Genomic DNA, 26344 nt, shown 5'->3' on the forward strand with positions numbered 1-26344 from the left:
TCATGTCGGTCTAGAACAGGCAAGTGATTGTCTCCCCGCATGGTTATCGGCTTCTCCGAGCTCACCCATTCTTAACACCGAGGGGTCGGAGATGCAAGACACGGCTCACAATACTTCTATCATCCTGATTGGGCTGATTGAATGCATAATACTGGCCCACAAGCCGTCTCTACCCCAGTTCGAGGCGCTGCGGGGTCCCGGGGTGTGTGGGAACTCCCGTCCCGCTGCATCACATCCCTTCAGCCGGTTGAATACTTGAAGCACATTCCCACGTCTCAGATGCTGTACGGCACATTTCTCTTTCGATTCTTTTCTCGTCGTCTTCGTCATGTCTGACAACCTGAAGAGCGCCTCGGTCGATGAAGTGGACCGGTCGTCCGCTTCTGGCCTCCATCACAAGGATACGCATGATTCGCGGTATATCGAGGAGGCAAAGGGCGGTCCGGGAGAAGCCCTCTCTGAGGCCCACCAGGAATATCTGCTCGCTCGTCATGGCAGACTCGATCTACAGCCGGTTCCTGACATGACCGATGCTGATCCTTACAACTGGCCCAAGAGAAAGGCATGTTTGAAGAAGTCGGTGTCTGGTGACTGAAAGCTAATATTCGCTCAGAAAGTGATCAACCTCATACTCGTCGCGTTTCATGCCATGATGGCAACCTTCACTGCTGCTGCCATCCAGTCCGCCTTCGCAGACATCGCCATCGACTTGAACGTCAGCCTCCAACGTGCCAGCTACTTGACGTCTCTGGTGATAGCAATCCTCGGCGCCGCGCCGCTGTTCTGGAGACCATTGTCAGACCGCTATGGAAGAAGGCCAATATTCCTCCTCTCGCTCATATGCAGCCTCATAGGCAATGCCGGCTGTGCGAAGAGCCCATCCTACGCCACCATGGGACTGTGCCGTGCCATCACCGCCTTCTTCATCTCTCCCGCCGGCGCCATCGGCAGTGCTGTTGTGCAGGAGACATTCTTCAAGCACGAAAGAGCCAAATTCATGGGCGTCTGGACGTACGTATTTCCTCACTCCTCTGCGACCAATCCACCCTGACCACGACGACACAGCCTTTTCGTCACACTCGGCGTCCCCACGGCACCCTTCATCTTCGGCTTCGTTGCACTCCGCGTCGGCTATCGCTGGATATACTGGATCCTCGCCTGCGTAAGCCACCACCATCCTCCCTTCTCCCGCCTCTCCTCACCCACTAACGCACCCCAGACCAACGCCGTCCAACTCCTCCTCTACACCTTCCTCGGCCCCGAAACGCGCTACATCCGCACGCCCACCACCACCCCATCTCCCCCCACCAGCGCCCCCTCCTTCACCCGCAAATACCTCACCTTCACCCGTCTCGACCCCACGCCCCTCACGCTCTCCTCCTTCCTCTCCCCTCTCCACTTCTTCGCCGCGCCGCGCGTCCTCGTCCCCACCCTCGCCTACGCCACCACCTTCCTCTTCGCCTCCATCCTCATCAGCATCGAGATCCCGCAGATCTTCGTCGAAAAGTTCCACCTCAACACGCAGGCCATCGGGCTGCAGAACCTCTCGCTGATCATCGGCTCCGTCATCGGCGAGCAGATGGGCGGCCGCATGAGCGACTGGTGGATGCAGCGCCGCCGCAAACGGACCGGGGGAAGCGAAGAGAGGCCCGAGTTCAGGCTGTGGCTGAGCTACGGCGGGTACCTGCTCGCGATCGCTGGCGTCGTCGTGTTTCTCGTGCAGACGGGGGCGGCGAGGGAGGGGCGGTGGAACATCACGCCGGTGATTGGGGCGGCGGTGGCGGCGGTGGGGAACCAGATCGTGACGACGGTGCTGATTACGTATGCGGTGGATTGCTATAGGGAGGAGGCGGCGGGGGTGGGCGTGTTTGTGACGTTTGTGAGGCAGACGTGGGGGTTTATTGGGCCGTTTTGGTGAGTTGGAGAGGAGTAGTTTCTCTCTTTCTTCTCTGTTTGTTGTGGGCTTTGCTAACGCGGTGGGATTTAGGTTTCCGGACATGCTTGAGAATGTGGGGCTGTATGGCAGCGCTGGTATCTGCACTGCGTTGATTGTTGGAATCAGCATGATCCCGACAGTCTTTCTGCAGTGGAAGGGACATTCATGGCGCTGAGAATGGTACATCATTGGTGGCTTCGGCGATATCGGGGTATCGTGATCATGCTGCGGAGTTCCGGAGGGTTTGTTGTTCTCCTCAACCTTTCACTTCTAGCATGATGCTCGTCGTCTCCCGTCTAGACTCAATACACACTATATTCCTACCACACTCTGACCACTATTCTTTCTTTACTTTACTGTTCGCCAAACTACGGAAAAGGACTCAACTGAACCTGCAGTGCTTTACAGACACAGTATGAGATAGAAAATCGGTGATTTCTATGGATTCGTAGATACGGCTCTTCACTCTTGTAGTAAGCGTATGTATGTGGATAGACAATATAGATAGAAGGCGACTTAGCAGGGGGAGAAAGCTAGTTCACACCGAAGTGTCCCCTCATTCGCTGTCAGCCGTGATGGGCTGCGGAAGACCCACTGTGATCAGCGCTTCAAATGGCACTAAAATTCTACGCGTATCGCTTAACTCCACTTCAGGTACAAGGATTGCCCCAAGGCCGGAATGATTATCGTTTAAGCGCCAACAACCGAACATGAGCAGGCATCATTGTGTGTATTTCCCAAGCATTTCAGGCGTCAGAGTTACAAATGGCTGTGATTCGTTGCTCAAGACACACGTTTTAGAAATGAGGTTGTCAAGTGCGGAGCCGCGGTTCCCTTATAAGCGCCTAGAATGGCGTTGCAGCCAATCAGAATCATGCTGCTAATCGAGGTGTCGAGGAGGCGGCTTTGCACATCTAGAATAGCTGGATAATGTTGTGTGGTTTGTCGAGAGATATATTAGCTCGTACACCTACTCGAACTGACTTCCTCGATGTACTCAACTTCGTACCGCTTGTCATTAGCACGTTGTATCACTGTACTAAAGATCTTTATTCTTTTTGCTCGGTTCGTCGAGATAAGACAAATGTAACTTATTTGGCAATGCTTTACTGACTTTCAGTGCATAGAGATTCCTTGCCGCTCCAATACCAAGTTTCCTGTTATTCGACGACCCTCCTCCGCCGCTTGAGTTTGGAAACTCTAAGATGACGTCCAATCCGACGAAAATGATCTTAAAAGGCAACAAAGTGCAATCTCCGAGCAACAGTCCTGATGTGCTAGAAGCCAACGAACGAGGTCTCGCATCAGAAAACATACCGCAAACACAAGAGCTTACGGCGACCCCACTGGCTTACAGCAAAAACCTTACGTTCGAGGATTATACAGTCGGTTGGATTTCTGCGTTTCCGATAGACAGTGCTGCGGCCAAGGAGATGCTAGACGAAGTGCACCCAGCTCCTCCCAAAGCGATAGCCGAAGACCCAAACATATATGTTTTTGGGAAAATCCACGGTCATAACGTCGCACTTGCCTGCCTTCCTGCTGGAAAGAATGATACCAGTTCCGCCGCCATGGTTGCATCTCACATGATGAGAACATTCCCCAACCTTCGTTTCGGCTTGATGGTTGGCATTGCAAGTGGGCTGCCAAGTGAGAACAACGATGCCGACGATATTCGGCTTGGAGACGTCGTAGTGAGCAAGCCACAGGGAATATACGGTAAGGCCGACTTGAGTCTACCCAGTCGTGCTTGGCTAATGACTAAAGGCGGTGTGATACAAGTCGACCTCGGAAAAGACACCCCTCGGGGCTTCGAGCGTACTGGCATGCTCAACAGACCGCCCCCGGTGCTTTTAACCGCCGTCTCGGCGATGGAATCCGAGCTCGTCTTCAACAAATCCGGCGACCTTCCGCAGCCCCTTGAAGACTATCGGCGGCGGGGAGCCAACCAAGCTGAAGCACTCAAGTGCGATGCCTCACACGACAAGCTCTATCAGCCCGGTTATGATCATCCCCAAGGCAAGAAAACCTGCGAAAGCTGTGATCAGGCAAAAGTAGTGCCCAGAGAGGAACGTTCTCAGAATGGACCGGTCGTCCATTATGGACTCATCGCTTCTGGAAATCACGCACCCTATAAAGATCGTCTAAGAAAAGAGCTTGGGGTTTTTTGTTTTGAAAGAGAAGCTGCTGGGCTCATGAACCATTTTCCTTGCATTGTGATTCGAGGGATCAGCGATTACTTCGATTCACATGTAGACGAACGCTGGCAATTGTACGCTGCGACGGTGGCAGCTGTCTACACGAAGGGATTCTTGAGCAAGATACCGCCGACCGGAGTGAATGTTCCCGGTCTTGAGAGGGGGGATCTTGAAAGGGCTTAGTCCGGAATATGCTTCAGAATATGCATGTATCAATGTCATCGATTTCTTCTTGACCAGGCACCAGAGCGGGTAGCCATCAATCCTCCAAACGAAGACTATTTACACCTTTCCCCTATGTAGTAGAGAGAACACCTCAAATTTGTAGAATTACTAACCAACCCCCCGTGATATGCGGGCCGACATCGCACCAACTCATGCTTCTGACACGGCCAAACACTACCAAACCGCCAGTCTCCAGATCCAGACGTGAAGCCTATCTCCGACCGACTGACTCCAAGCAATCTTGCTGGCCATATTGCGGACTCGACTGATCAGCCATCTACCCTTGCTTTTCGTGGTCAAGTTTCCGAGCGTCGTATGAACGTATGTTGGACAGCAATATATACCACAAAAAAGAGTACGGTTAATCTGTCCATTAACTCCAAGTAAATAATAATGCTGCATTTTGTATTCACAAACGACTGCCGAGACCTGCTGCGATAGGTAATCTCCGTTATCCAGACTCCAGTCCCAAAACCACCCGCTCCACACAGCCTCCCCTCCACTCCCCTCCCCTCCCCGCATCCATCCACCCCCCGCATCCACCTAAGCAAACACCCCCCTCTCCACCCCCCACCCGGGCCTCAAATACCCCCCCTCACCCCCACTCTCAAACCCCACCCCCAACCCGCCCCTCACCACCCCCTCGACCCTCCACCCAATCTCAACCCCCACCTCCCTCCCGCCCACCGCCCACACCGCCACGACGAGCGTATTCTCCCCGCCCGCCGAAAAATCCAACACCCCCGGCGGGACGGGAAAGTCCGTCGCCGTGCTGACCCCGGGCCTGTACCGACCGAACTGGTACCCGTTGACGAACAACAACGCCCTGACATCCTCGCTCCCACCTTCCGGCACGCCGAGCGAGAAATGCACCGTGCCGTCGTGGGCGCGCGGGATGTCCAGCGCCGCGACGGTGGCGCGGTGGAAGGTGACGTCTGACTCGGCGGTGGTACTACCGCCACCAGCGCGGAGTACGGCGCCGCTGCTGCTGCCGGAGGTGGGAGAAGCGATGGACCAGGCCGAGTCGTCGAAGCCGGGGAGGTGCCAGCCGGCGCGCTCGCCGTGGAGGCCGCCCTCGTTGTAGGGCCCGCGGACGGGGTCGAGGAGGGTAGTGGTGGCGTCGGCGGAGGCGGCGGTGCCGGCGACGTGCCAGGATGAAAAGGCTGCAGGGGCGGAAGACGAAGACGAGGAGAGGAGCGTGGCGTTCGTGATGCCGCGGACCTCGAGGGCCTCGGCGCGCTGCTCGTGGCCGGAGTTGTCCATGAGGACGACGAGGACGTTGTCGGTGCCGGGGAGGAGGGCGGAGGAGTTGGCGGGAAAAGGGATGGTGGCGTTTGTGGCTTCGAGGGCGGCGGGGGAGGAGCCGGGCTCGGCGTGGAGGAAGCGGCCGTTGAGGTAGGCGGACCAGCCGAAGCCGGTGCCGCCTTGGAGGGCGAGGAAGAGGCCGGTGAGGGCGGGGGAGCCGGCGAAGGTGGCGCGGTAGAGGTGGTGGCCGACGTGGAAGCCGAGGGCGTCGATGTAGAGGTAGGGCGTCGTGGCGGAGGTGTATTGCGAGGGCGTAGTCGTGGCGTTGGCGGGCTTCCAGACGGCGGGCGAGAGGGTGTAGTTGGGTGCGATTTCGGGGAGGGAGGGGGCGGAGCGCCAGGTCAGGTTGGAGAGCGGCGGGAGGGTGACGGCGAGGGGCCCGGGGAGGCTGGCGGAGAGGCTGCCGTGCGCGGTGGGGGTGGTGGAGAGGGGTTCGCCGTTCCAGGTCACGGTCTTGACCGCGGCAGGGGCGAAGACGTCGAGGGTCGTGTCGGAGCTGGTGTCGCCGGTGAGGATGAGGGTGTCGCCGGAGATGGCGGCGGTGCGGACGAGATGCGGGCCCTGCACGAGGATGGTCTCGTTGACGGGGGCGTGGGGGTCGGGGGTGAGCACCGGGGCGAAGGTCTTCCAGGCGTCGGTGCGGTCCAGGATGACGAAGCGGGCCTTGTCCGTGTCGACGACGGTGGTGCCCGTCTGGTTGGCGAAGCTGACGATCAGGCCGTGCTGGCTCTGGTGGAAGCTGACGGCGTCGGCGGGCACTGCCTTTGCCGACATGTTGGCCGCGCCCTCGAGGAGGAACTCTCCGCCCTCGCCGCCCGGCACCCAAAGGGCGACGGTGGGCTTCCCGTCCAGCTCGACGTAGGTGAAAACCTCGGCGGTCGAGTAGAGCAGCTTCTGGCCGGAGAAGCGGAAGTCGGTGGGCACGATCTTGGCCTCGCGGGCGTTGAGCTCAATCTCGGCCGCCTTCTGCGGGATGGTCAGGCTGCCGATGGACGTGTCTACGTGCAGCTTGAACGACACGGGCTTGCCTGTGACGGAATCGGCGTGCCGGGCGATGTAGAAGGCGCCACCCGTGGCCTTGTTGCGGAGCTCGGTGGCGGTGACCTCGTCGTTGGTGGTGTAGGCGGTGCTGTTGCCCACGCGGTCCGCCTCGCGGAGGTCTTCAGCAACCCTGGTAAACAGGGCCAAGCTCTTCGTCTCGTACCAGCTGTCCCTCAGGGAGCGGTCCTCGGCGATGGGGGCTGCGTAGTCGTAGCTGGTGCCGATGAAAGGAGCGGCCATCCAGCCCCAGTTGGTGCCGCCGAAGAGCGTGTAGAGGATCTGGGCCGTCACCTTCTGGTCGATGTTGTGGCGGTAGAACAGGTTGCGGAACTCGGGACCCATGGGCTCCAGGCACTGCCCCGCGTCGCCGTCGAGCGGGTTGTAGCGCCCGCCCTGGAACTCGGGCATCAGCGACGGCTGGTGCGGCGTGTTGTTCTGGAACCAGCTGTAGTACTCGACGAGGTTGTAGTCGTTGGAGACGCCGGTGCACTCGGACTGATCACAAGACCAGCAAAGGGGCTGTCCGCATGTCAGTTTCGCCTGCCGGGAACGCGAATGGGCCAATACTCACGTAGTTGTCCAGCCCCAAGACGTTCACGTTGCCGCCGGCACCGACCGTGTCCTGGTCTTTCGACCACGAGAAATCCTGCAGGTTGGGGCTGTTGTGGGTGGTGGGCACCTCGATGCCGTTTCGGCGAGCGTTGGCATTGAGCTCCTCCATGTAGTTGATGGCGGGCTGGTTGGGCGTCTTGGTGGCCGAGTCGAGCCACTGCTCGCCGTACTCGTTCTCGAGCTGGTAGCTGATGACGGTGCCGTTCTTGTGGATCTGGTAGGGGGCGACGACCTTGGCGATGCCGTCCTGATACGGGGTCCAGGCAGCCTCGTAGGTGGCATTGTCGTCGCGCAGCTCTCCGTAGGCGCCGGTAGTGACCCACAGGGGGAAACCGCCGGCGTTCAGCTCAGCGTTGACGTAGGGGCCGGGGCGCACGGCGACGAAAAGACCGGCGTCCTTGGCGTACTCGAGCAGGCGGCTGATGTCGTGGGCGGCGGTTTCAAAGTCGGTCTGGTTGGGGTGGGGGTTGTGGAAGAACCAGTTGGTGTAGAAGGAGAAGGTGTTGAAGCCCAGGGCCTTGGTCTTCTGCACAATGTCCTGCCACAGCTCGGGCACGGGCAGGCGGAAGGGATGCATCTCGCCGCCGAAGAGGTAGACGCGCTTGCCGTTGACGATGAAGCTGTAGTGGTCCCATTGGACTGCGTCGGTGTATCCGCTGTCCTGGACCGGCCATTCCTGGGCGGTGGCGGCCAGAGGCAGCAGAGCGGAGCTCAGGGCGAGCAAGTGTCGCAGGCGCAGCATCTTGGAGTTGTGGATGCTTTCCCGCTCAAAGTGTCAGTGAGCAGCCATGGCATGGCCTCGTTCATATATACTGCGCGCCGAGAGCTGCATCGTGCTGGGCCGCCCTCGGTCGGTTAAAGTGGCATGGGCGGACTCGTATAAGATCCTGGTTTGAGGACGGGGCTCATGGTGGATGGATGGCTTGGCTGGGCGGAGAGCAGATGAATGGCCTCTAAGCGACGGCACCAGCGTACAGGCTGCGGAGAAGCGGAGCTCGAAGCAGCATAGCGGAGGTCCGTGAATGCGGGGCAGCGCAGCCATCTGCATTGCATTTTTCCACCAAAGAATCAATCGGCAGGCCAACCGTGTTTCTGCCCGCTCGACAACAGCGGATGACAAGCTGCGAGCCAGGATCATGCATCCAGGCCTAATGCAGGTACCCACGACCCCGGCTTCTGGGACCCTACCCGGAGAGCTGTCTGATCTCCCCCAGCTTGACCTCGCTACGCCCACCGATTGACTGGCAGGTCATTGCGTCTCGCTTGTGCCGGAGCACCCCGAACCAGGAATAGGCCGCCCGTCGACGACGACTTGGCCGGGAAAAACAGCAAAAAAGACATGTCACGACACGATTTTGATGAACAGTGCCCACACCTCTCAAGAAAACCAAGAAAGCTAACCGAATTAGTCATCAGATGCGGTAGTCGTACCTACGCGCCCGAGGTGCAGTGTATTTTCTGTCAGAGCTGCCAGATGTAATCATTATTGTCCGGCGGATCCCCCGCACCAGCGCCGCCATGAGCGAACGAAGTCTCATCATGATCATGCGAATCATCATCATCATCATCATCATCAAACCCGCTCTGCACGCCAGCAGTAGCGCCGGGCGGCGCGCGCGGGTCGCCGACGACGACGCGGAGGAAGTAGCAATCGAGGCCGCCGGCTCCTTCGCCCGCAGGCGGGCCAGCACGAGGGCGGCCTGCGCGTCGGACGCGGAGCGCAGGTGGTTGAGGATGCGCGTGGCGTCGCTGAGGTCGGAGGCGAGGCGGTCGGCGCGCAGCTTGGCCGCCTGCGCGCGCGTCTGCGTCGGGTCGGCCGTGTCGAAGGCGCAGTCGGTCTGGCGCGCGCGGCACTGGCCGCACGTCGGCCGGTGTCCGTCGCACTGTGTCGAGTGCGGAGAGCCACGCACGCGGGCTCTGATGTCAGCTGGCGTTCCTGGATCGGGCTTTGTGTTGGTGTCGTTGTTGTTGTTGTCATGATATACTGATGATGCCGCGCATGCATGTATGTATGTACCTTTGTTTTTCGTCTTCTGCATGCGTCACACGCCGCGTTGATCAGTCTTTTACGGCATTTACTGGCGCCGTTCGCTGCCGCATGGCCCGAGTTGTGGTAGTGCCCGGTGGGTTGGGGTGGCGCCGGTCGAAGCGGTCGGTATTCCGAAGCCATGGTGTGTTCAGAGGGTGATTCCTTCATACTCGTGCGACAGTACTGCAAGTCGAGCGATCAGTTCCCGGAAGAGTCGCTGTGAATCAACCTGTGCCTCTAATACTGCGAGTAAAGCGGAGCCAGGGCGGAGGCGGAATCCGCTCCGATAGAGTCACGTGCCATATACCTCGATGTTGTATATCGACTCCAACACTACCGCAAACGAGCACCCTGGAAGCAACTCCATCGAGGCAATAACCCACATAGGGCAATAACTGTGATGCATGTGCAATGGCGGGCTTGACTGTGCGGCGCAATCGTCGCATCCATGCATGGCGTTTTGGTCGGCTTGTTGCGGCTTCCGGTTTGGGACGGTTGGGAAGCTGACATGTAACCTGGCGGGGGCATTACAGACATCATCGCTTCCCGCCTCATCCACAAATACTCGCAACATCACCAGCTTCTAAAAGGAGTGGTAGATTCTGCACAAACCCCTCCCCTCCCACCTGCCCTTGCCCATCTACTTCCTAGGGAGTCTGGTCCTGCCTACTATACAATGCACGGGACGGGAAAAAGAAAGGAACAAACAAAAGCGCCCATGCAAATCTGTGTGGAGAGTTCTGTCCCCATAACCTCATCCGACCACTGCATCTATCCCTTGCCTTTCATTTTCACCGCCGCCGCATGCATGCCTCTCCGTCCGACCTCCATCTTCTCTCATTTACAATCCGGAGCGAGACCACCACAAACGTCTACAAAGTAGAACTAAAACAAGAAGAAGGAAAGCGAGGAACAAAAGACAATCCGCCGCGAACCATATATGTACTGTACAGATGGGTCGAGATGACGTCCACGGCACGCTCGCTAAACGAAAAAGAGAAGAGAAATTCAAGGATATACGAGGAGAACGCCAGGAAGATTGGAGAGAAAGCTGTCCCCAATAAGAGCAGGAAAGACAAAACAGCCAAGAAACGCCAGGGAGTAAGTAGTTTGCAAGCTTACGAATTTTCGCCAACAAACATCAACATAATACAGATTCTCAACAGCATCCGCGCTGGACCCATATGTGGGAAGAAGTGGGGGGTATAAACGCGGAAAACGCCCCGGCTAAGCAGCGTTCCAGAACCAAAGAAAGGTTTTTTGCTGCACAGCTCATGCATCCTGCTACTGGCTTGGCACACTATTGATCCATCTACGCGTCGAGTTAGCAAGAGGTTATGATATAGAGGGGGTTGAGAGCACACATACGGGTTCCGTGTCGGACTGTCCCTCTCCCGCTTGACTGAAGGGGAGTCAGGGCGCTGGACGCAGTCGACCTGGCTCACCTCCGAGATGCAGCCCTGCCACTCGTCCGTCATCTCGTCGTCGCCGTCCATCCCTTTGGTCGGGCGTTTCTCACCTTTCAATCTTTCTTTTCCGTCGTATCGCACCATGCTATTGTTGTTGTTGTTGTCGTCGTCGTCACAGGTCCCATCCTTGTCATTGTCGCCGTCCGAGTGGCTCTCGTCCTCGAAATCATCCGGCTCCGTGTCATGACACTGCCGGTCAGTATACGACGGAGGCTCGTTCGAGATGCCCACCGGGCCGCTGCACGGCGAGCCGTAGGGATTTCTGGCCTTGGCAGAACATTGGGCTTGATTCCCTGACACGCCCGCGGGCGGCGAGTCGACCGGAAACCTCAGGCTGCCCTGGGATCCAAGGTAACTGACACGGGGCGTGGGTTCAATTGAGTGGCGGGGTGTGGGCAGAAGCCCGTCTCTTGCATCGCCGCCGGCCGAGTCGCCAGCGCTACCGCTGGACCGGCTTGTATGGCGGCGCCGTTTTTTCCTGTAGTCTTCTGCGATCCAATCTGGTTCTTTTGCTTCCTTTGATGGATAGGGTGGCGGAACTTCATCAAATGAGCTCCCGGCTCGTCGCTTGGAGGCGAGCTTCGTGATTTGTACTTGGGTCGTTGGCGCCGGCATTGTGCGGTTGAAGGGACGAGGTGATCGCGGAGCGGCATCCGTTTGAGGGCTACTCGACCTTTCTTGGTCTGAAAACTCCCAAATGGGCGTGGGGTCTGGAAGCTCGTTTGTAGGATGGCGCAATGGTAGAGATGTTGCAGAGTCGAAAGATGAGTTGGCCGAACCAGAATTATTGGGAGTGTTGCACGACGAGACTGTCTCAAGCGGGGGATCCAAGCTCGGATGCCAGTCCCACCAGTCCCCTTCGTAGCCCGACTCGGGAGCCTGGGCGTCCTCATCAGCAGATGAATACATGTCAACACGTGGCAGATCTTTGATGTCTTGCCATGTGGAACCACACTCCTCAGCGTCCGGCTGGATGTAGGCGCAGCTTCCGGTGACGTAGAGGCGCTTCTTCCCGCGAACATGGTGAATGACGTCGCAAGCAAGGAACTCGGCGTTCCACAGCGTTGGGCTTATCATCTCCGAGGCGGGCAGGAACCGGAGTTGCATGTCTTTCTGGACCTTTCGAAGTGGAATAACAGGGGCTGTTAGGCCGCCAGGGTACAGCTCATCATCCTCAATATGAGAGGAATCTCCAGCAACTTCCAAAATACTCTCACCAAAGGCCTCATCAATGGTGGTTAAGATGTGACGGGCTCCTGGTTCCGTAATTACTACATTCTTGACGAAACCCCTGCTTTTGAGACGGTGCCACACTTTGTTTCGCGGTCCGCATGCTTTTGGGAAAAGTTTTTCGTATTCCAAGCCATCATGGTGATTCTGGTGATGATGAGAGGTCCGACCATGTTCGGTGCCTTTGATCCGGGGCGGAGAAATCGAAGAGCCACGGTTGGAACGGGACCTCTGAGACTTCGCCGACAACTCTGACTTGGTAAACCAGATGCCATGAAGGTCTCGTCCCCAGGGTAACAGCACAACCTCGATTTCCCAGGGATACGAGGTGGATGGCACTGAACACTCGAGGTCTTGAAGACGGTGCTCGATTTTGGCGAGGCTCTCAGAACATTCGCCGTAAAACGATTTATCTTCAGTAGCATCGCGCCGAACCATGGATGTCTGTGAGTCCTCCTGCGGCCGATCAAGATCGATCAGACGTTGCTCGACCTCGAGAAGTCGGCCATCCATCAGGTCGAACTTGTCACAGATCTCTTCAGCCGGAACGTGTTGAAAGGATGCATTTTCTAACATCCAGAGGCGGTCAGACATGTTTTGAATCGTCGTGGAAATATTAGGCTGTGCCGCGAGATGCCTTTTCAAACTGAGCAACTGAGGTGCAAGTTTGCGAAGGGCCCACGGCACGCTCATCGGAACGGCAGCAACAGAGTCAGCCCGAGCATCGGGTGTTCTGTCGCCTGCATGTCTCGAACTGCGTTGCGATGTGTTCGGCTGGGTTGGAGAAAGGGCAAGTTCGTTTTCTTCAGGACCCAAACTGGCGTTCTCCACAGACGCGATCCCCCGAACAACATTGTCGATCAAGGAGGTCGTTTCGTGCAGATGTTGGTCATAGGTTTGGACATCTTGAGTGTCGACAATACTAGACGTAGCTAGGTCCATGGCATTCTGCGTAGGGTCTTCTCTCTTCACGGCAGTGGATGGAGCTTCCGCCTGAGCTGCAGCGCGGCGCGACTGCAGGACGTGGTCGAGGAAAGCTCGACTCGGGCTATTGCGAGGACGGTCGCTCTCCCCATCTGTCGAATATCGGACGGTAGAGGCCAGCTGAGATTGTCCTCTCGCGCGTTCCAGTGTCTTGTGCCATTCTTTCAGAGCATCCGTCTCCGCCCTGCGCGTTTGATCAGGACGTTCGGTGGTTGATTGCATCTCCAGGTCGAACCTCGGAGGCTGTTGCGGAGGTTGGTAATCCACAGGGCGGTTGGTATCGGCGCCGGAGTGCACGGCACGTCTGGGGGTCGGATAGCAGATGGACGGGACGCTTGGGAAACCAGAAATGTGGAGATCTGAGTTGTCATTGCGACTCAGGCCGGATGTAGCATTGGCCGGTCTTGTGCGGGCCACCGCGAGTTCTCCATCCTCGGCGGTGGTGTCGCCGGAAAGACTGCGTGTGAATTGGCCCCTCCTCCTGGGGGTATGTTGTATGTCGTGGGTTGTGAGGTCGAGCCGGGTACGATCGACGTACCAGCCATTGCTGACCTGGACGAGGTCTACGGGGGAATGCGGCGTGGGGCGAATGGACTGGTGGTGCGAGCGGGAGGCAGCGGTGTCGGGGGCGTCGTGGAAGCAGGCGTGGTGGCCGCAGATGCACCATGGGTACTCGACGTCTCCATCACCACCACCATCCTCGGGGCGGTGAGGGTCCCTCCAGAAGCGCTTGCAGGCGCAGGTCGGGGCATTGAGGCCGAAGTTGGTGTGGTCGCGGGAGTTGCACGAGCCGAATGGCAGCGTCTTGTCGTGCGAAGAGGGCGAGTGTGGGAGCGAGGGAGGGCGCGGCTGCCTGGCTCGTAGAGGAGTCGGAGCTCGCGGAGCTTGGGCGGACGCCGCCATGGGCAGCTACAGATGCATCCCAAGCTTGGAGGAGTGCAGTCCTTAACATTGATGCATGGCGCGAGGCCCCGCGGACTTATGAGGCGGACGTGTTAGCCTGGCGCGAATGGTGCGATGCGGGTCGCAATGGCGCGCGGAGGACTTCTACGACGTACTCGTGGGTCTGCGTAAAAAGCTACAAATCTCGACACGGACGCGAAAAGTAGCGACGGGTGGTGGCGGCGCCGAGCGGCGTCGCGGGCGAGCAAAGAGTGCAGGATGATGGGGGAGGGGGGCGGGCGCGGTGAGCGAAGGCTGGGACGGCGGGACGCGGGCGTGGAGGGCAGAGGGTCGATAAGAGTTTATGGGCGCGGAGCACGAGGGTGAGAGCTCACGGATCGCAACGGCGGCCTCGTCTCTGAGGCTCCATCTGCCATCCCGCCCACAATCCCCGTCGCCTGGGCCCGCTGCACGCCCGTCATTGGCTGGCGTGGTGGCACCGGATCGTGGGGACGGCCGCCCGCCTGCCAGCCCGGGGCCTGGGCGCTGCAGCCCGTTTCATCTGCCCGTTGCCCGCCGTCATTTCGCCCTAATTGCAACATGAACCGTCTGCTTTGCTTTTCGGGAGGCCGCCCGCGCTGAAGAAAAGGCGAAACCTGCTGGGCCTTCCCCAGGGGTGAGTCGAATGGTACGGGGTGTAGATGATCTGTCGCAAGCAAGGTTATCCGCCGGCATGCAGCTCTTCCACCGCCCCTGTCAACCCCAGCCAATGGCCTGTCGCCAGCCGGCTACACGCAGCTGCCGCTTGGACAAAAGTCGCGCATGCGTGAGTAGTGATCCATTCTCTCCTCAAAGCCATGGCCTGCCTCCACACCGCCGGCTGCATGTCACGCCCGTTTCCACGTCGAGCGGACCAGACACCTACCCACCTGTGCCAAACATGGACGCGACACTGCCGATTTCCTGTTCTGGAAGTGAGCTCTACACGCCGAAATACCGACGACTATCCAGGCGATGACTCTTCGCTGATACAACCACCCTTTTAAGCCACTGCCCCGCGAGGCCGCCTCGTCACACGCCGACGAGCAGCGCCAGAAGTCCTTATTGGAGAAAGACACCACGACGATCAATAGATACATGTGAGCCATCGTTGCTGCCTAAATCTGATCCATTGTTCTGCCGTCTGCCGGACGCTGTCTCACCATATTTGGCCTTTTGGTTCATGTCTCTCAAGTAGGCAGCTGCTAGTACTTTGTGCCTGCTGGCAGATAGCGAGACATTTCTCCACGAAGCATGTTCGATTGCAAGGTCCATAGCCCTCCGGAGCTTCAACCCGGAAATGCAGCAGGTTCCGCCATCTTTTGTGACGCAAACAGCGGTGCTAAAGGCCTGTTGTACTTTAGATAAAATGCATTCAAATTGCGTAACGAAAAAGGTATCTACTTGCCAGTCAAGTAACGCCATTTTCCCCACCTGAGCCTCCCTTTAACGCCATATATGCTCGCAAATCGCATGTACAACAAATGCCGTAGCGATGTCCCAATTAGCTGAAGTGAATGCCTTCTTTGTTGAAAGCATACAGCAACTTCAGGAAATCGCCCTCCTCACACATCCTTGATCTCTTCTCCGCAAGCTCGGTTTCGTCTTCGAGCACCTTGCGAACCTTCTCACGCACCAACTCGGACACCTTGCCCTTCTTCTTCCTTGGCGTGGCGTTCTTCTTCAACTTTGCCTTCTCGGCCGCCTGCTCCTTGAAAAAGGCAGGAATGTCCTCCTCCTCGATGTCCATATCCTCATCAATGCCGTTCCATTCCTCCTCTTGCTCCTCGACCTCCATAGCAGTGTCGTTGGGGTCCAGCGGGCTGTCGTCCAGCGGAATATCATGCTGGGCGCAGAAAGTCCTGTAGTTGGCCTCGAGCATATCCATGACGCTGGACGTCCCGAAGAAGCTCGACCTCATTGTCTTGTTCTTCCTGACGAAGCAGATGCGCAGCAGCCCGTCCCACTCGTCGTAGCTGATCTGCGGGCGCGGGTTCTTCGGCACGATGCGGACGACCGACGACTCGACCTGGGGCGGGGGGTTGAAGTTGTTCTTGCCGACCTTCAGGATGTGATCGACCTTTGCCCACATCTGGCAGTTGACGCTGATCCTGCTGTACAGCTTGTCCCCCGGCTTGGCGAGCAGGCGCATGGCGAATTCGCGCTGGAACATGAGAATCAGGGTGCGCGGCGAGGGCTGCGTCGCGAGCAGCTTGAACGTCAGTGGCGACGAGATCTGGTAGGGCGTGTTCGAGATGCAGACGTCGAAGTACGGCAGCTCCGTCTTGATCACGTCGCCCAGAATCACCTCCAGCCGCTTCTGCGCCGGCGTGCCCTGCACGCGCTTTGTGACTTCGGCCGCCATGCGCGGGTCCATCTCCACAGCGATGACCTTCTTTGCCTTCTCCAGAATCTTGACCGTCAGGTTACCGGTACCGGGACCGACTTCGAGGACGACCTGGGTTCACGGACGCGTTGTCAGTGGTGCAGGTTACAGGGTTAGCACTCAGACATACATCGCTCTGCTTGAGGTCTGCCTTGTCCACAATCGCTTGCGCGACACCGGGGTTCTTCAGAATATGCTGGCCGAGGTCGGTGTTGAATTTGAAGATGGAGTGGGCGGCCTTCGACTTGGCGGCGGCGGCGGCGTAGGGGCCGCTCCCCGGTGCGGAGTTTTTCTTGTTCTTCGCGGCTTTCGGCATTTTGAGGGCTGGACACAAGCCTGCAGAATCCTGCGCGGGGAGCTGTTTCGCGGTCGCAAGGTGCTGGGCTGGCGACGGCGCAAAGGGTCGCCGACATTTTTGCTCAAAATCGAGAGGGTCCGCTTATCGATAACGGCGGTTCGGCAACACTGCGGCCGACGCGCTCAGCTTATAATCTGATTGGCCCTTGCATGACGCGTCTACTCCGCGTCTTTCCCGTCCGAACCTCATCTTGTTTCTAAACCCGGGGACTTTTCAACGTTTGCTCGTGCTACTGCTGCGACCTCACTTGACATTGATTCTCACAATCTTGTGTGCCATTAGGCTTCTCACCTTATCCATGGCGGGTTCATCCTCTGAACCATCTCTTCCACAGACTGAAGCAGACCTCACATCTTTGGACACCACAACAGCGACGTTGGCTGGGAAGGCTGAGCCATCGACAAAGAAGCCTAGAGGCCGAAAGCGAGATTCCGAGCCTATCAGTTCCTCCGCAAAACGTGCGAAGAGAGCTACGCGAGGACCCCGGCCGAGCTACGCCGAAGAAAGCGAAGAAGAGCAGGAAGAGGAAGTCACTCAGACTACACCAAAAAAAGGCTCTGCATCCCAGAACCGCAAAAAATCACCTACCAAGAGAGCTGTCAAAGTCAAAGCCGAGGCTGAAGCTGAGGAGGAAGTCAAGGGAGAAGAACAGGACGAGGAAGACGGTGCCGCTGCCAAAAAGACCACACGCAAGCGGAAGACCAAGGAAGAGAAAGAGGCCGAGATGTTGCCACTGGCAGCAAGGACCGTGGGGTCAAAACTGTTCGTCGGAGCGCATGTCAGCGCAGCAGGAGGCGTCCAGAACGCAGTGACAAACTCGGTGCACGTCGGGTAAGTCATTCGTAAGAGCAAGGAACCGGCTCGTCTGACAGTGCTGCAGCGGCAATGCCTTCGCATTATTCCTCAAGTCACAACGCAAGTGGGCAAACCCGCCAATTACATCCGAGGCCATCACCATGTTCAAGCAGCAATGCAACCACCACAAGTTCGAGAGCAACAAGCACATCGTCCCCCACGGCTCTTACCTCGTAAACCTCGCACACACGGACCCCGACCGCGCGCAACAAGCCTACGACTCCTTCGCCGACGACCTCTCCCGCTGCAACCAACTCGGCATCCAGCTCTACAACTTCCACCCAGGCAACGCCGCCAGCTCGACCCGCGAAGCCGCCCTCCACCAACTCGCCTCCCAACTCAACCGCTCGCACCAGGACCCCTCCAGCGGCGCCGTCCTCACCCTCCTCGAAACCATGGCCGTCCCCTCCGGCAACACCATCGGCGGCACCTTCGACGAGCTCGCCGCCGTCATCGCCCTCGTCGCCGACAAGTCGCGCGTCGGCGTCTGCCTCGACACCTGCCACGTCTTCGCCGCGGGCCACGACCTCCGCACGCCCGCCGCCTTCGCGGGCGTCATGAGCGAGTTCGACCGCGTCGTCGGCCTCGCCTACCTCAAGGCCCTGCACGTCAACGACTCCAAGGCCCCGCTCGGCTCCGGCCGCGACCTGCACGCCAACATCGGCACCGGCTTCCTCGGCCTGCGCGCGTTCCACAACGTCATGAACGATCCGCGTCTGCAGGGCCTGCCCATGGTGCTCGAGACGCCCATCGATGGCCCGGACCCGGCGGATCCGAAGAAGACGGTCGAGGACAAGGGCGTGTGGGCGCGGGAGATCAAGCTGCTGGAAAGCTTGGTGGGGATGGATGTCGAGGGCGAGGAGTTTCAGCGGCTGGATGCGGAGCTGCAGGAGCGTGGGAGGGGCGAGAGGGAGAGGGTGCAGGACCAGGTTGATCGGAGGGGAGAGAAGAAGAGTGCGAAGACGAAGACGAAGACGACGACGACGACGAAGAAGAAGGGTGCGGCGGCTGTGAAGGACATGTTCGCGAAGGCGAAACCGAAGAAGGGGAAAAACGAAGGGAGCGTGGGAGAGGACGGCGGTGAGGAGTCGTCTTGAATCACCTTTGTGCTAACGGCGTCTCCAAGAGCGGGTCTACTTTGAAGGCGTTCAACATTTCCTAGGGAAATAACATTCTGCGGCAGTAGTTATACACTCTTCTGCGGCGGTACTACTCTACGGCGGTACCATTCTGCCGAGGTACAAAAGCCGTGGACGGATCTCAGCAGGCACAAAATAAAATCATCAATCCAACAACGGCAATTCCTCCCTTCAAAGACCAAGGCGCTAGCCATGAAAAACAACCGCACGAGTATTGTCTGACGAGCCCGAGCCCCGCACGCACGTATTCTCTAACACACACAGCCTTTGCCTAACCTTATCTCACGCCGTCGCAGGCGGCTCCGCTCATCACCAACTCCACCCACACCCACACACATAGGTATGTACGCACATCACCACTGCGACGGTACCGCTACGTACGGCGATGTAACACCCGTCAGGGATCCCCCCTCGTCGGAAGTCTTCGGGTGCGTCCCGTGCTCTCTCTCGCATGCATGACGAACGTCGAACAGGTGATCCGCGCGTGCCAGAGTCAAAGGTCTTTACGGGGGTGTGATCGGCATAGATATATATGTAGTTATATTATAGCATGTACGCTATATATACGCGAGCGGGAGCCGAACGAGCCGGCACGTACAGCAGTGAGCGATAGGGCTGATTTGAGAAGTGGGGGAGACTATCAGCGGTGATCGTGATGGGCGTTGTTGTTATGCGCATGGGCGCGCACTACTCGTATGTAATGTACATCCAGCCTAGGTTGCGGGCTTTGCTGGACCCGCAAAGAAGGGGACCCGTTGCTGAGGGTCGGGGATGATTGATGTGCGTGCGTCACTTGTGCGTCGGATCTGGAGAAGAAGAGAGCATGGTGTGATATTTACGTCCTAGTCGATCTGGAAGATCCAGGCGACATTCTTCTGGTGGTGGTTGCTGTGTGAGCGTTGCCAAGGTTGTCGGTACCAGCAGCTCTGTTTCGTTAGCCATATTTGATGTAGATGCATGATTTGGGAAGAGAAGAGAAGATGATGTCGTCGCTCTTGTAGGCAAGAGCGGAAGTCAAATTGGTATCTTTCCATAACGCTGCTTGATCGTGACTGCGCCGTCATCCTCCTCTTGACTACGTTTGATCTCATTTCCTCTCTATACATGCTACCGGAATGGCTCATCGGAAGACGCTATACTGTCGAACAAATCATACAATAGACCCCCAGGACGCTGAAAAGTGGTTGTGTCAAAAAGAAATACAGGGAAATAGAGAAGAAGATTCGTTGCAACATGGCGCAGCTATGTTCCCATTTTTCCCAACCCGCATGCAATGCAGTAGGTCCAGGTTCTAATACCAAATGCTAACACAAAACACTAATTGATGTATACTTCAGGCCGTTATATGTCTTCTCTGCCTGCCGCCATCGAGAGCGGCTGATTAGCGTAATACTCAAGGTGCCAACCCGTAGGGATAAGCACGATTGCTGGGGTGGTCGAAGTCGCTGCCGCTTCCAGTACCCTCATCGATAATCTCTTTCCACCATTCAGATCCATTGCTATGTCGTGACAAGTCGGGAGTTTTCCCAAGGTCATAGTTGGATGTTATAGCCAGCACTTCAGGCCGGTCAAGGTCGAATGGGTCACTCTTGCCTCGCGTTTCACGGCTCGCTGCTGTCCTCCGTCTGCTGTAGTCTCCACTTGCTCCACTATTACGTCCACTCGGATTGGAGGAGATCGCTGGGCTGAGCCAAGAAGAGCGATAGAGGGATGTCCTGGAGCTTGGAAGCGGAATAGGACCATGCGGACTCCTACCAGAGTCTACACTGTTTCCTCGCGAGGATGGAAGGATGTAGATGCTTGCGGAATCTTTCTCCGATGGTGCGTCAACAGACAGCTCAACGGCATGATTGTCCACGAACGGATTGCTTCTGGGAGGGCGAAGAGGCGGAACGTGTGCCGAAGGGTGGTTTGGTGAAACGTATCCTGAGTCTTCGGAATACCAAGATGAGCGCGCTTGTGACAAAGCCTTTGCGCTGCCACTCTGCGTGCGGGCATGAGCGGCAACTCTGGCCAGGGGCGGATAGGGAAGACTGCTTCTCCGTGCAGCAGAAGTTCGCTGTCTTGGGTCCAGGAATGGGTTCTCCGGTCCTCCATTTGTTGGGAAACCGAACTGTGGAGTTGGCTGGCGCCAGTTTGCTAAGCCTGGTGTCAAGAGGCCTTGTTGTTCGTTTGGATTACCGCCGAGCATCAGCGTCTTTGGCGTTTGAATCCTGGGGGAAAGGGTTTCCGCGTCCGGGTTGGTGACGTGATATGATAGGGGGACTGGATCTCTGAAGGGATTGAGGGACTCGGGAAGGTCTTCCAGCACAGGCGGTGTGGGAGAATAGAACGACGGAATACTGTCGGTGGACACTGCACGGCCTCTTCTTTCTGCGACAATGTTCCGTGGTTTTTGGAACCTTTGCTTGAACGCCGCCAAACGGTTCGCAGGTGGGCTTGCCGGAGCACTCGTAGAGCGCAAATGACGCGTAGAGCCCGCAGAGCCCGCAGAGCTGTACGAATACCGTGCGACGGGTTCAAACGCAGGTGATTCTGGTGTCCTTCTAGAGACACCATCCGTACCAGACGGCTTCAGCCCCGCCGTGGCGGCAAGCCCTGCCGTGAGGGCCGCCCATTTGGCCGCGAGACCTGATCGTGGCGCCGCTTGAGCCCCAGCCAAGCCCCCTTCTCCTACACTCTTTTCATTCAGTTCCCCTCTCCTCTCCTTCCTCCTCTTGAGACAGAACAGAATCAAAGCGACAATAGCGACAATGCCGAAAACGACGCCAAGGACGATGCCGGCAATAGCACCAGGGGAAAGACCATGGTGGGTGTGGTGACTTGACGAATGGCCGTCGTCTGACGTGGATCCGGAGCCTTTGGACCCGCCGGCTATAGATGAAGAAACAGAATCGGAAGTTGGCTGCGAAGCAATAAAAGTAGATGAAGAGACGACTGAGACGACTGCAGTCAAAGTGTCAGAACTTCCGCTCTGTGCGGTGGTGGTGACGGGTATAGTGCTAGAAGGAAGAGCGTTCAAAGTAGTAGAACTTGCGAGCGAGGAAGAAGCATCAGAAGTAAAAGCAACGGGCCCAGTCGCCGTCGTGGCCACGGCAAACCTCGGCGAACTGGATGAAGAAGGCTGAGAAGGCCCAGCAGAGACGGATGAAGTTTGGGCAGACCCGGACGTGAGCGGCTCAGAGGAGAGGCTCTGAGACGCGTCTGGTTGGGTCGGTGCAGATGACGAAGGGGCAGCGGGTGCTGGGACGGGAGAAGCGGCCTCGGTCGACGACAGCGGAGGGACCGTCGTCGCTGGCGCGGCCGTGGTCTGCGTACCTGGCGCGGCGGCGGTCGAGGTGGCAGGGGAGGTCAAGGTCTGCGTCTGCAGCAGGTCAGCAGTGTCCAGGGCGGCACACAAGCGGAGAAGTGAGCACATACATTGCCAGCCAGCAGGGTCGAGGTGCGGCGGACGCGGGTGCACCGGCGCCCGTTGACGGTGGTGATGGTGCTCGGCGGCTCAGCCATGCATACGATGCGCGTCGACGCTCAACGTCAACGTCGCGGGTCTCGCGGCATGCAAGGCAGTTGATAGTTCGGGGCAGCCGCAACGGCGGCGAGGAAAAGTTGGCAAAATGGTGGTCGGGGCTGCGACTGGATATAGCGGCGGGCGGGCTGGGGCACAAACACAACGGGCAGAGCCAGTGCGCGATCAGCAGAAACGGCTGCACGGGCGGGAGGTGGCGGGCGGTTGCGAAGGGGAGGTGAAGCTTGCGACGTTTCATCGCGTGCCCGTTCGGGCAACCGCCCTGGTCGCAGCCGCCGCGCGGACGCTCGTCGTCTCAGATGCGCCGCAACGGGCGGCCGATCGGTGGCGGTCATGAGGCCATGCGGCCTGCGCGCAAGCTCGGGCGCGTAATCCAGACAGGCTCGCTGTGGTGTTTGAGGAGCTGCACGGCTGCCGCGCGGGTCGCGGCCGGCGCGCGGGCGTCGCGAGTGGCCTGCAGCGTTCGGCTGCGGCGGCGGGCCGGCGGGGTGCGGGTTTGGGTGGGTGCTGGTGGGTGCTGGTGCGGCTTCTCTGGGCGTGATTGGCGTGGGCCAAACTGCAGCGGTGCCTGGCTAGTGGCAGACTGGCAGCGAGTCCAGGTCTGATGCTCGGCTGTGCCAGGTGCCTCTTTTGGCCGGGCGACCCACCTGCGACGCGCCGCAGCGATGACCCATCCGGATAATCAGCCGACAGTGCGCAACGTCGTGCTGTCCAGCTACGCCGCATCTCCTCGCATCCGTCGCGGCAATGTGGGCTTCGTTTCGCATGAAACCTCCAAGTCCTTAACCAACGCTCCAGCATGTTTGCATTCGGCGGAAGCAGTAAGTCCAGTGCTTTCTTTTGATCCCGCCGCCGCCGCCGCCGCTGCCGGTTGGCCGCATCCTGGCACCAAGCGCCACCCGTCCACGGCTGCCACACCACGCTCAACCGCGCGAGCAACGTGCGACGCCCCTCCACCTCCGCAACCACCATCCACCACCGCTCTCTGACGTCCGTCTACCCCGTTCCTGCCCCATGCCGTCACTCCGTCACTCCAGCCCGCTCCAGCCCGCATCCTGCCTGCTGCCCCCATGCCCCCCATGCCCTGACTCGCCGGCGCTGCCGTAGTTACCTCTGGCGGTTTCAAGGCGACGCCCATTCTGTGCTCCCCGACCACTCATTGCCGCCAATTGCTGGAATTCGACTCATCTCTTTGCGTCTCACGCTGCTTCGCTACTAGACGTGACGCGCTCTTCTTTCCTGATCGAGACCGCGGAGTTTTGGAGCTTGGTAGTAACACGTAGTAGGCTCTCTCCTGGCTGGGAGACACGATTCGACCAAGGAGCGGCCCCCACCGGAGCTGCCCACGCCCGTGAAGTTTCCAAACTTTCAGCCCCCAGTCCGCAAGCCCGCAGCATGGACGAAGGACGGCGATCCTCCTGCCTTGTTGCAGCAGTTTGCACGGATCAAGAAGCCCTCTGATATCACCATTGACCAGTTCCTCGGCCTGAACGTCTCCCTGGAACCCGAGACCAGCATTGGGGACTTGCTGTCCGTCCTTCCCGGGGTGGCCTCGTACGCGGTTCCGCAGGAATGGACTGAACTCCCCGCCGATGGAGCCCCTGTCCAGGCCCCGGCGCAGCAGGGAGAAGGCCCAAAACGCCTCTTGAGCAATGGCAGGCCGTTCCCTGGCCGGGAGGATTTCGCCATCCGCCTCAAGGAGCTGGTGCTCGACAACCACGATGCCTTCTCCGTCCTGACGCGCATTTCGCACGACAAGGAAAAGAAACCGCCGCGTCTGGCCCACTACCGGAAGTTCTGGGAGGGCCTCGACAACATGGCGTACTACTGGGATACGAGCTTGGACGAGTACATCCCTCCCAAGCCCGAAGACCAGCCCAAGCAGACGGACGCCGCCGACGCGTCCGAGACCGCCGAGGACAGGAAGACGTCAGACGTTGTCGAATCCGAGGAAGCTACGCGGCTCGAGGCTACCCACATAGACGAGTCCGTAGCCCGCAAGAAAGCCAAAACCGCACCAACCACCTCGGCCGAAACGGCTCCCAGCAGCGGCACCGCCGCCGCCGCCGCCTCCGACCAGAGCCAACCCATCAACCTGGCCCAACGTCCCGCCCCCACGCCGGCCAAGCTCGACGTCACCAACCCGCCCAGAGTGCCCAACGGCAACAGCGCCGCTAGTAACAACAACAAGCCCGCCGGCATGTACAAGGGCCTCCGCATCGGCACGGGCAGCGGCATGCCGGACGGCTACCGCATCGACACGGTGCGCTCCTTCGTCGAGCCGGTGGCGTGGTGCTTCGGGATGAACATCGCGCCGCACCGCCGGCCGCCCGCGCTGCAGATGCGCAACCTGCGCGTGCCCGTGCGCGTCACCGCCGCCGTCTGGCGCAGCAGCACCGACCGCTTGAAGGCGCGCCAGAACTTCGTCCACGGGCCCGCCGCCGGGCTGCGCGTCGCCGACTACGTCGACTTTGGCGGTGGTGGTGGTGGTGGTGACGGTCAGCAAGAAGCTCTGCTGGATGTCATGCGTGAGGTCGGCTCGCTGCTGCATATTGCGCAGGAGCGGGCGCGCGAAGGCCGCACCGAGACGAAGCCTGGTGCGGGGAAGTGGTGGACGGCTGTTCCGAGATGGGGAGGCGGCAAGGGCGGCGAGGTCGGCGAGGCGCGCGGGGAAGACAGCGGCGAGGGCGCCGCGCCCAAGCCTGAGAAGGAAGAGAGGCCCATCCGCAGCAGCAGGAGGCCGGCGAGGAAGAAGACGGCGGCTGAGGTCTGGGCGGAGCTCAAGCCTGGGGCTGGGTACTGGGATCCGAAGGTGGAGTATGAGGCCATTGGGAAGGACAGGAGCTCGGAATGGGATGATGTGAGTATCTGCTCGCTTTGGCCTCGAAACGGCTGAAGGGAGAGCTTTGCGAGTGAGCTGGATCGTTAACCTTGTTGCAGGTCTTTACCGTGTCCTCGGTAAACACGCACATAGCCCTGCTCCATTTGCGTGTCCATCCGGCGTACATTTCATGGATTGAGACGGGCGAGCTGCCATCTCCGCTTCCGGCCGATGAGAATTGGTGTCGACCGGTACTCCGGCGCACGCGCTGGTATGATCTTTTCCATACGGAAGACCGCATCGAGGCTACGAGGGGTTTGTGGATGCTCTTCGGATGGTTGGCCCGTCCGCAGGAGGAGCCAGAAAAGACAAACGGGGTCAAGGAAGGCGAGGACGTCGTCATGAAAGATGCGTGATTCAGGAAAATTCGTGGACCGAGTTCAGTACGAGTGTGCGGCCAATTGAGTCTCAAACGCTCCTCAACCCCATATATAGGGATTAAGCGGTAGAGATCATCGTAAAAACACCAACCCGTGAAGTTCGCTCAGGCGGTTGAGTTTCTTTCATGTGGTATTCGCCTATATGGTTGATAACTTCCTTCTCGATCAAAATAGATTGTCAGCTCATCTCCCCGTCAAAACTTCTCAAAATACGAAAAGTGTTCAAGAGCCGAGCTAGTATGCTCCTTCTCCCATTACCCCAAGCCATCCACCTTCCTCACTCCCCCCATCCCAATCACACCTTCGCCTGCTCCTGCTCCCTCTCCTGCCCCTTCTCCTTCTCCCTCCCCTTCTCCCTCCCCTTCTCCTCCTCCTCCTCCCTCCTCTTCGCCTCCACCATCCTCCTCAACGGCGCCAGATTCACCGGCAGCGGCTCCCCCAACCACGTCGCCCTCTGCGAATGATCCCTCACATCATCCCCGGTATTCGGATGCACCAGCGCCGACAGCGGGCCCCGATTGAGCACCAGCCACGGGACAAACGCGCCAAACTGCTCGGGCGTGAACAAGTTGACTTCGAACATGGCCGTCACGTGCGGCCCGATCGGCCGGTCCCACACGCGGTAGATGCGCAGTTCGGGGAACTCGCGGCGCACGCGCTCGTGCAGCGCGGTGGCGTAGGCGTGTTGGGACGCGTCGGTTTGGAGGAAGTAGATGTGCACGTCGAAGCCGCCGCGGGGGCCGTTGCTGATGGGCGCGGGGAAGGTGGTGTAGGCGGGGGAGGGCCGGCCGGGTGGGTTGAGGAAGGATTTGCCGTCGGGGGCGAGGTCGCTGCGGGGGTGGGGGGTGGTTAGATCGGATGGAAGGGGA

The 26344-nt window shown here is 58.8% G+C and overlaps 9 protein-coding genes across 9 annotated transcripts; 4 read left to right on the forward strand and 5 right to left on the reverse strand.

The window, feature by feature from the left end:
* Positions 1-328: 328 nt before the first annotated feature.
* On the forward strand, positions 329-2111 carry BKCO1_9600014 (mfs multidrug transporter; the record flags this gene model as incomplete). The annotated part of the gene is made up of 5 exons (XM_020280020.1): positions 329-566; positions 618-1011; positions 1066-1162; positions 1220-1914; positions 1988-2111. 5 exons carry the CDS (start codon positions 329-331, stop codon positions 2109-2111), a joined length of 1548 nt encoding a protein of 515 aa, XP_020125301.1.
* A 1051-nt stretch (positions 2112-3162) lies between these two features.
* BKCO1_9600015 (nacht and ankyrin domain protein) lies at positions 3163-4317 on the forward strand (the record flags this gene model as incomplete). The annotated part of the gene is made up of 1 exon (XM_020280021.1): positions 3163-4317. One exon carries the CDS (start codon positions 3163-3165, stop codon positions 4315-4317), a length of 1155 nt encoding a protein of 384 aa, XP_020125300.1.
* A 585-nt stretch (positions 4318-4902) lies between these two features.
* BKCO1_9600016 (beta-galactosidase b) lies at positions 4903-8059 on the reverse strand (the record flags this gene model as incomplete). Its single annotated transcript, XM_020280022.1, has 2 exons — positions 4903-7224; positions 7277-8059. 2 exons carry the CDS (start codon positions 8057-8059, stop codon positions 4903-4905), a joined length of 3105 nt encoding a protein of 1034 aa, XP_020125299.1.
* Positions 8060-10630: 2571 nt separating this feature from the next.
* BKCO1_9600017 (uncharacterized protein) lies at positions 10631-13932 on the reverse strand (the record flags this gene model as incomplete). The annotated part of the gene is made up of 2 exons (XM_020280023.1): positions 10631-10658; positions 10715-13932. 2 exons carry the CDS (start codon positions 13930-13932, stop codon positions 10631-10633), a joined length of 3246 nt encoding a protein of 1081 aa, XP_020125298.1.
* A 1522-nt stretch (positions 13933-15454) lies between these two features.
* BKCO1_9600018 (dimethyladenosine transferase dimethyltransferase) lies at positions 15455-16652 on the reverse strand (the record flags this gene model as incomplete). The annotated part of the gene is made up of 2 exons (XM_020280024.1): positions 15455-16408; positions 16467-16652. 2 exons carry the CDS (start codon positions 16650-16652, stop codon positions 15455-15457), a joined length of 1140 nt encoding a protein of 379 aa, XP_020125314.1.
* A 340-nt stretch (positions 16653-16992) lies between these two features.
* BKCO1_9600019 (ap endonuclease 1) lies at positions 16993-18646 on the forward strand (the record flags this gene model as incomplete). The annotated part of the gene is made up of 2 exons (XM_020280025.1): positions 16993-17525; positions 17575-18646. 2 exons carry the CDS (start codon positions 16993-16995, stop codon positions 18644-18646), a joined length of 1605 nt encoding a protein of 534 aa, XP_020125313.1.
* A 1435-nt stretch (positions 18647-20081) lies between these two features.
* BKCO1_9600020 (wsc3p) lies at positions 20082-22195 on the reverse strand (the record flags this gene model as incomplete). Its single annotated transcript, XM_020280027.1, has 2 exons — positions 20082-22052; positions 22109-22195. 2 exons carry the CDS (start codon positions 22193-22195, stop codon positions 20082-20084), a joined length of 2058 nt encoding a protein of 685 aa, XP_020125312.1.
* An 818-nt stretch (positions 22196-23013) lies between these two features.
* On the forward strand, positions 23014-25451 carry BKCO1_9600021 (system protein b; the record flags this gene model as incomplete). The annotated part of the gene is made up of 3 exons (XM_020280028.1): positions 23014-23035; positions 23501-25074; positions 25155-25451. The coding sequence occupies 3 exons, from the start codon at positions 23014-23016 to the stop codon at positions 25449-25451; spliced, it is 1893 nt and encodes a 630-aa protein (XP_020125315.1).
* A 319-nt stretch (positions 25452-25770) lies between these two features.
* On the reverse strand, positions 25771-26058 carry BKCO1_9600022 (dopa-dioxygenase; the record flags this gene model as incomplete). Its single annotated transcript, XM_020280029.1, has 1 exon — positions 25771-26058. One exon carries the CDS (start codon positions 26056-26058, stop codon positions 25771-25773), a length of 288 nt encoding a protein of 95 aa, XP_020125311.1.
* Positions 26059-26344: the final 286 nt, after the last annotated feature.

Source organism: Diplodia corticola (genome assembly GCF_001883845.1).
Source record: "Diplodia corticola strain CBS 112549 chromosome Unknown scaffold96, whole genome shotgun sequence".
NCBI lineage: Eukaryota > Fungi > Ascomycota > Dothideomycetes > Botryosphaeriales > Botryosphaeriaceae > Diplodia > Diplodia corticola.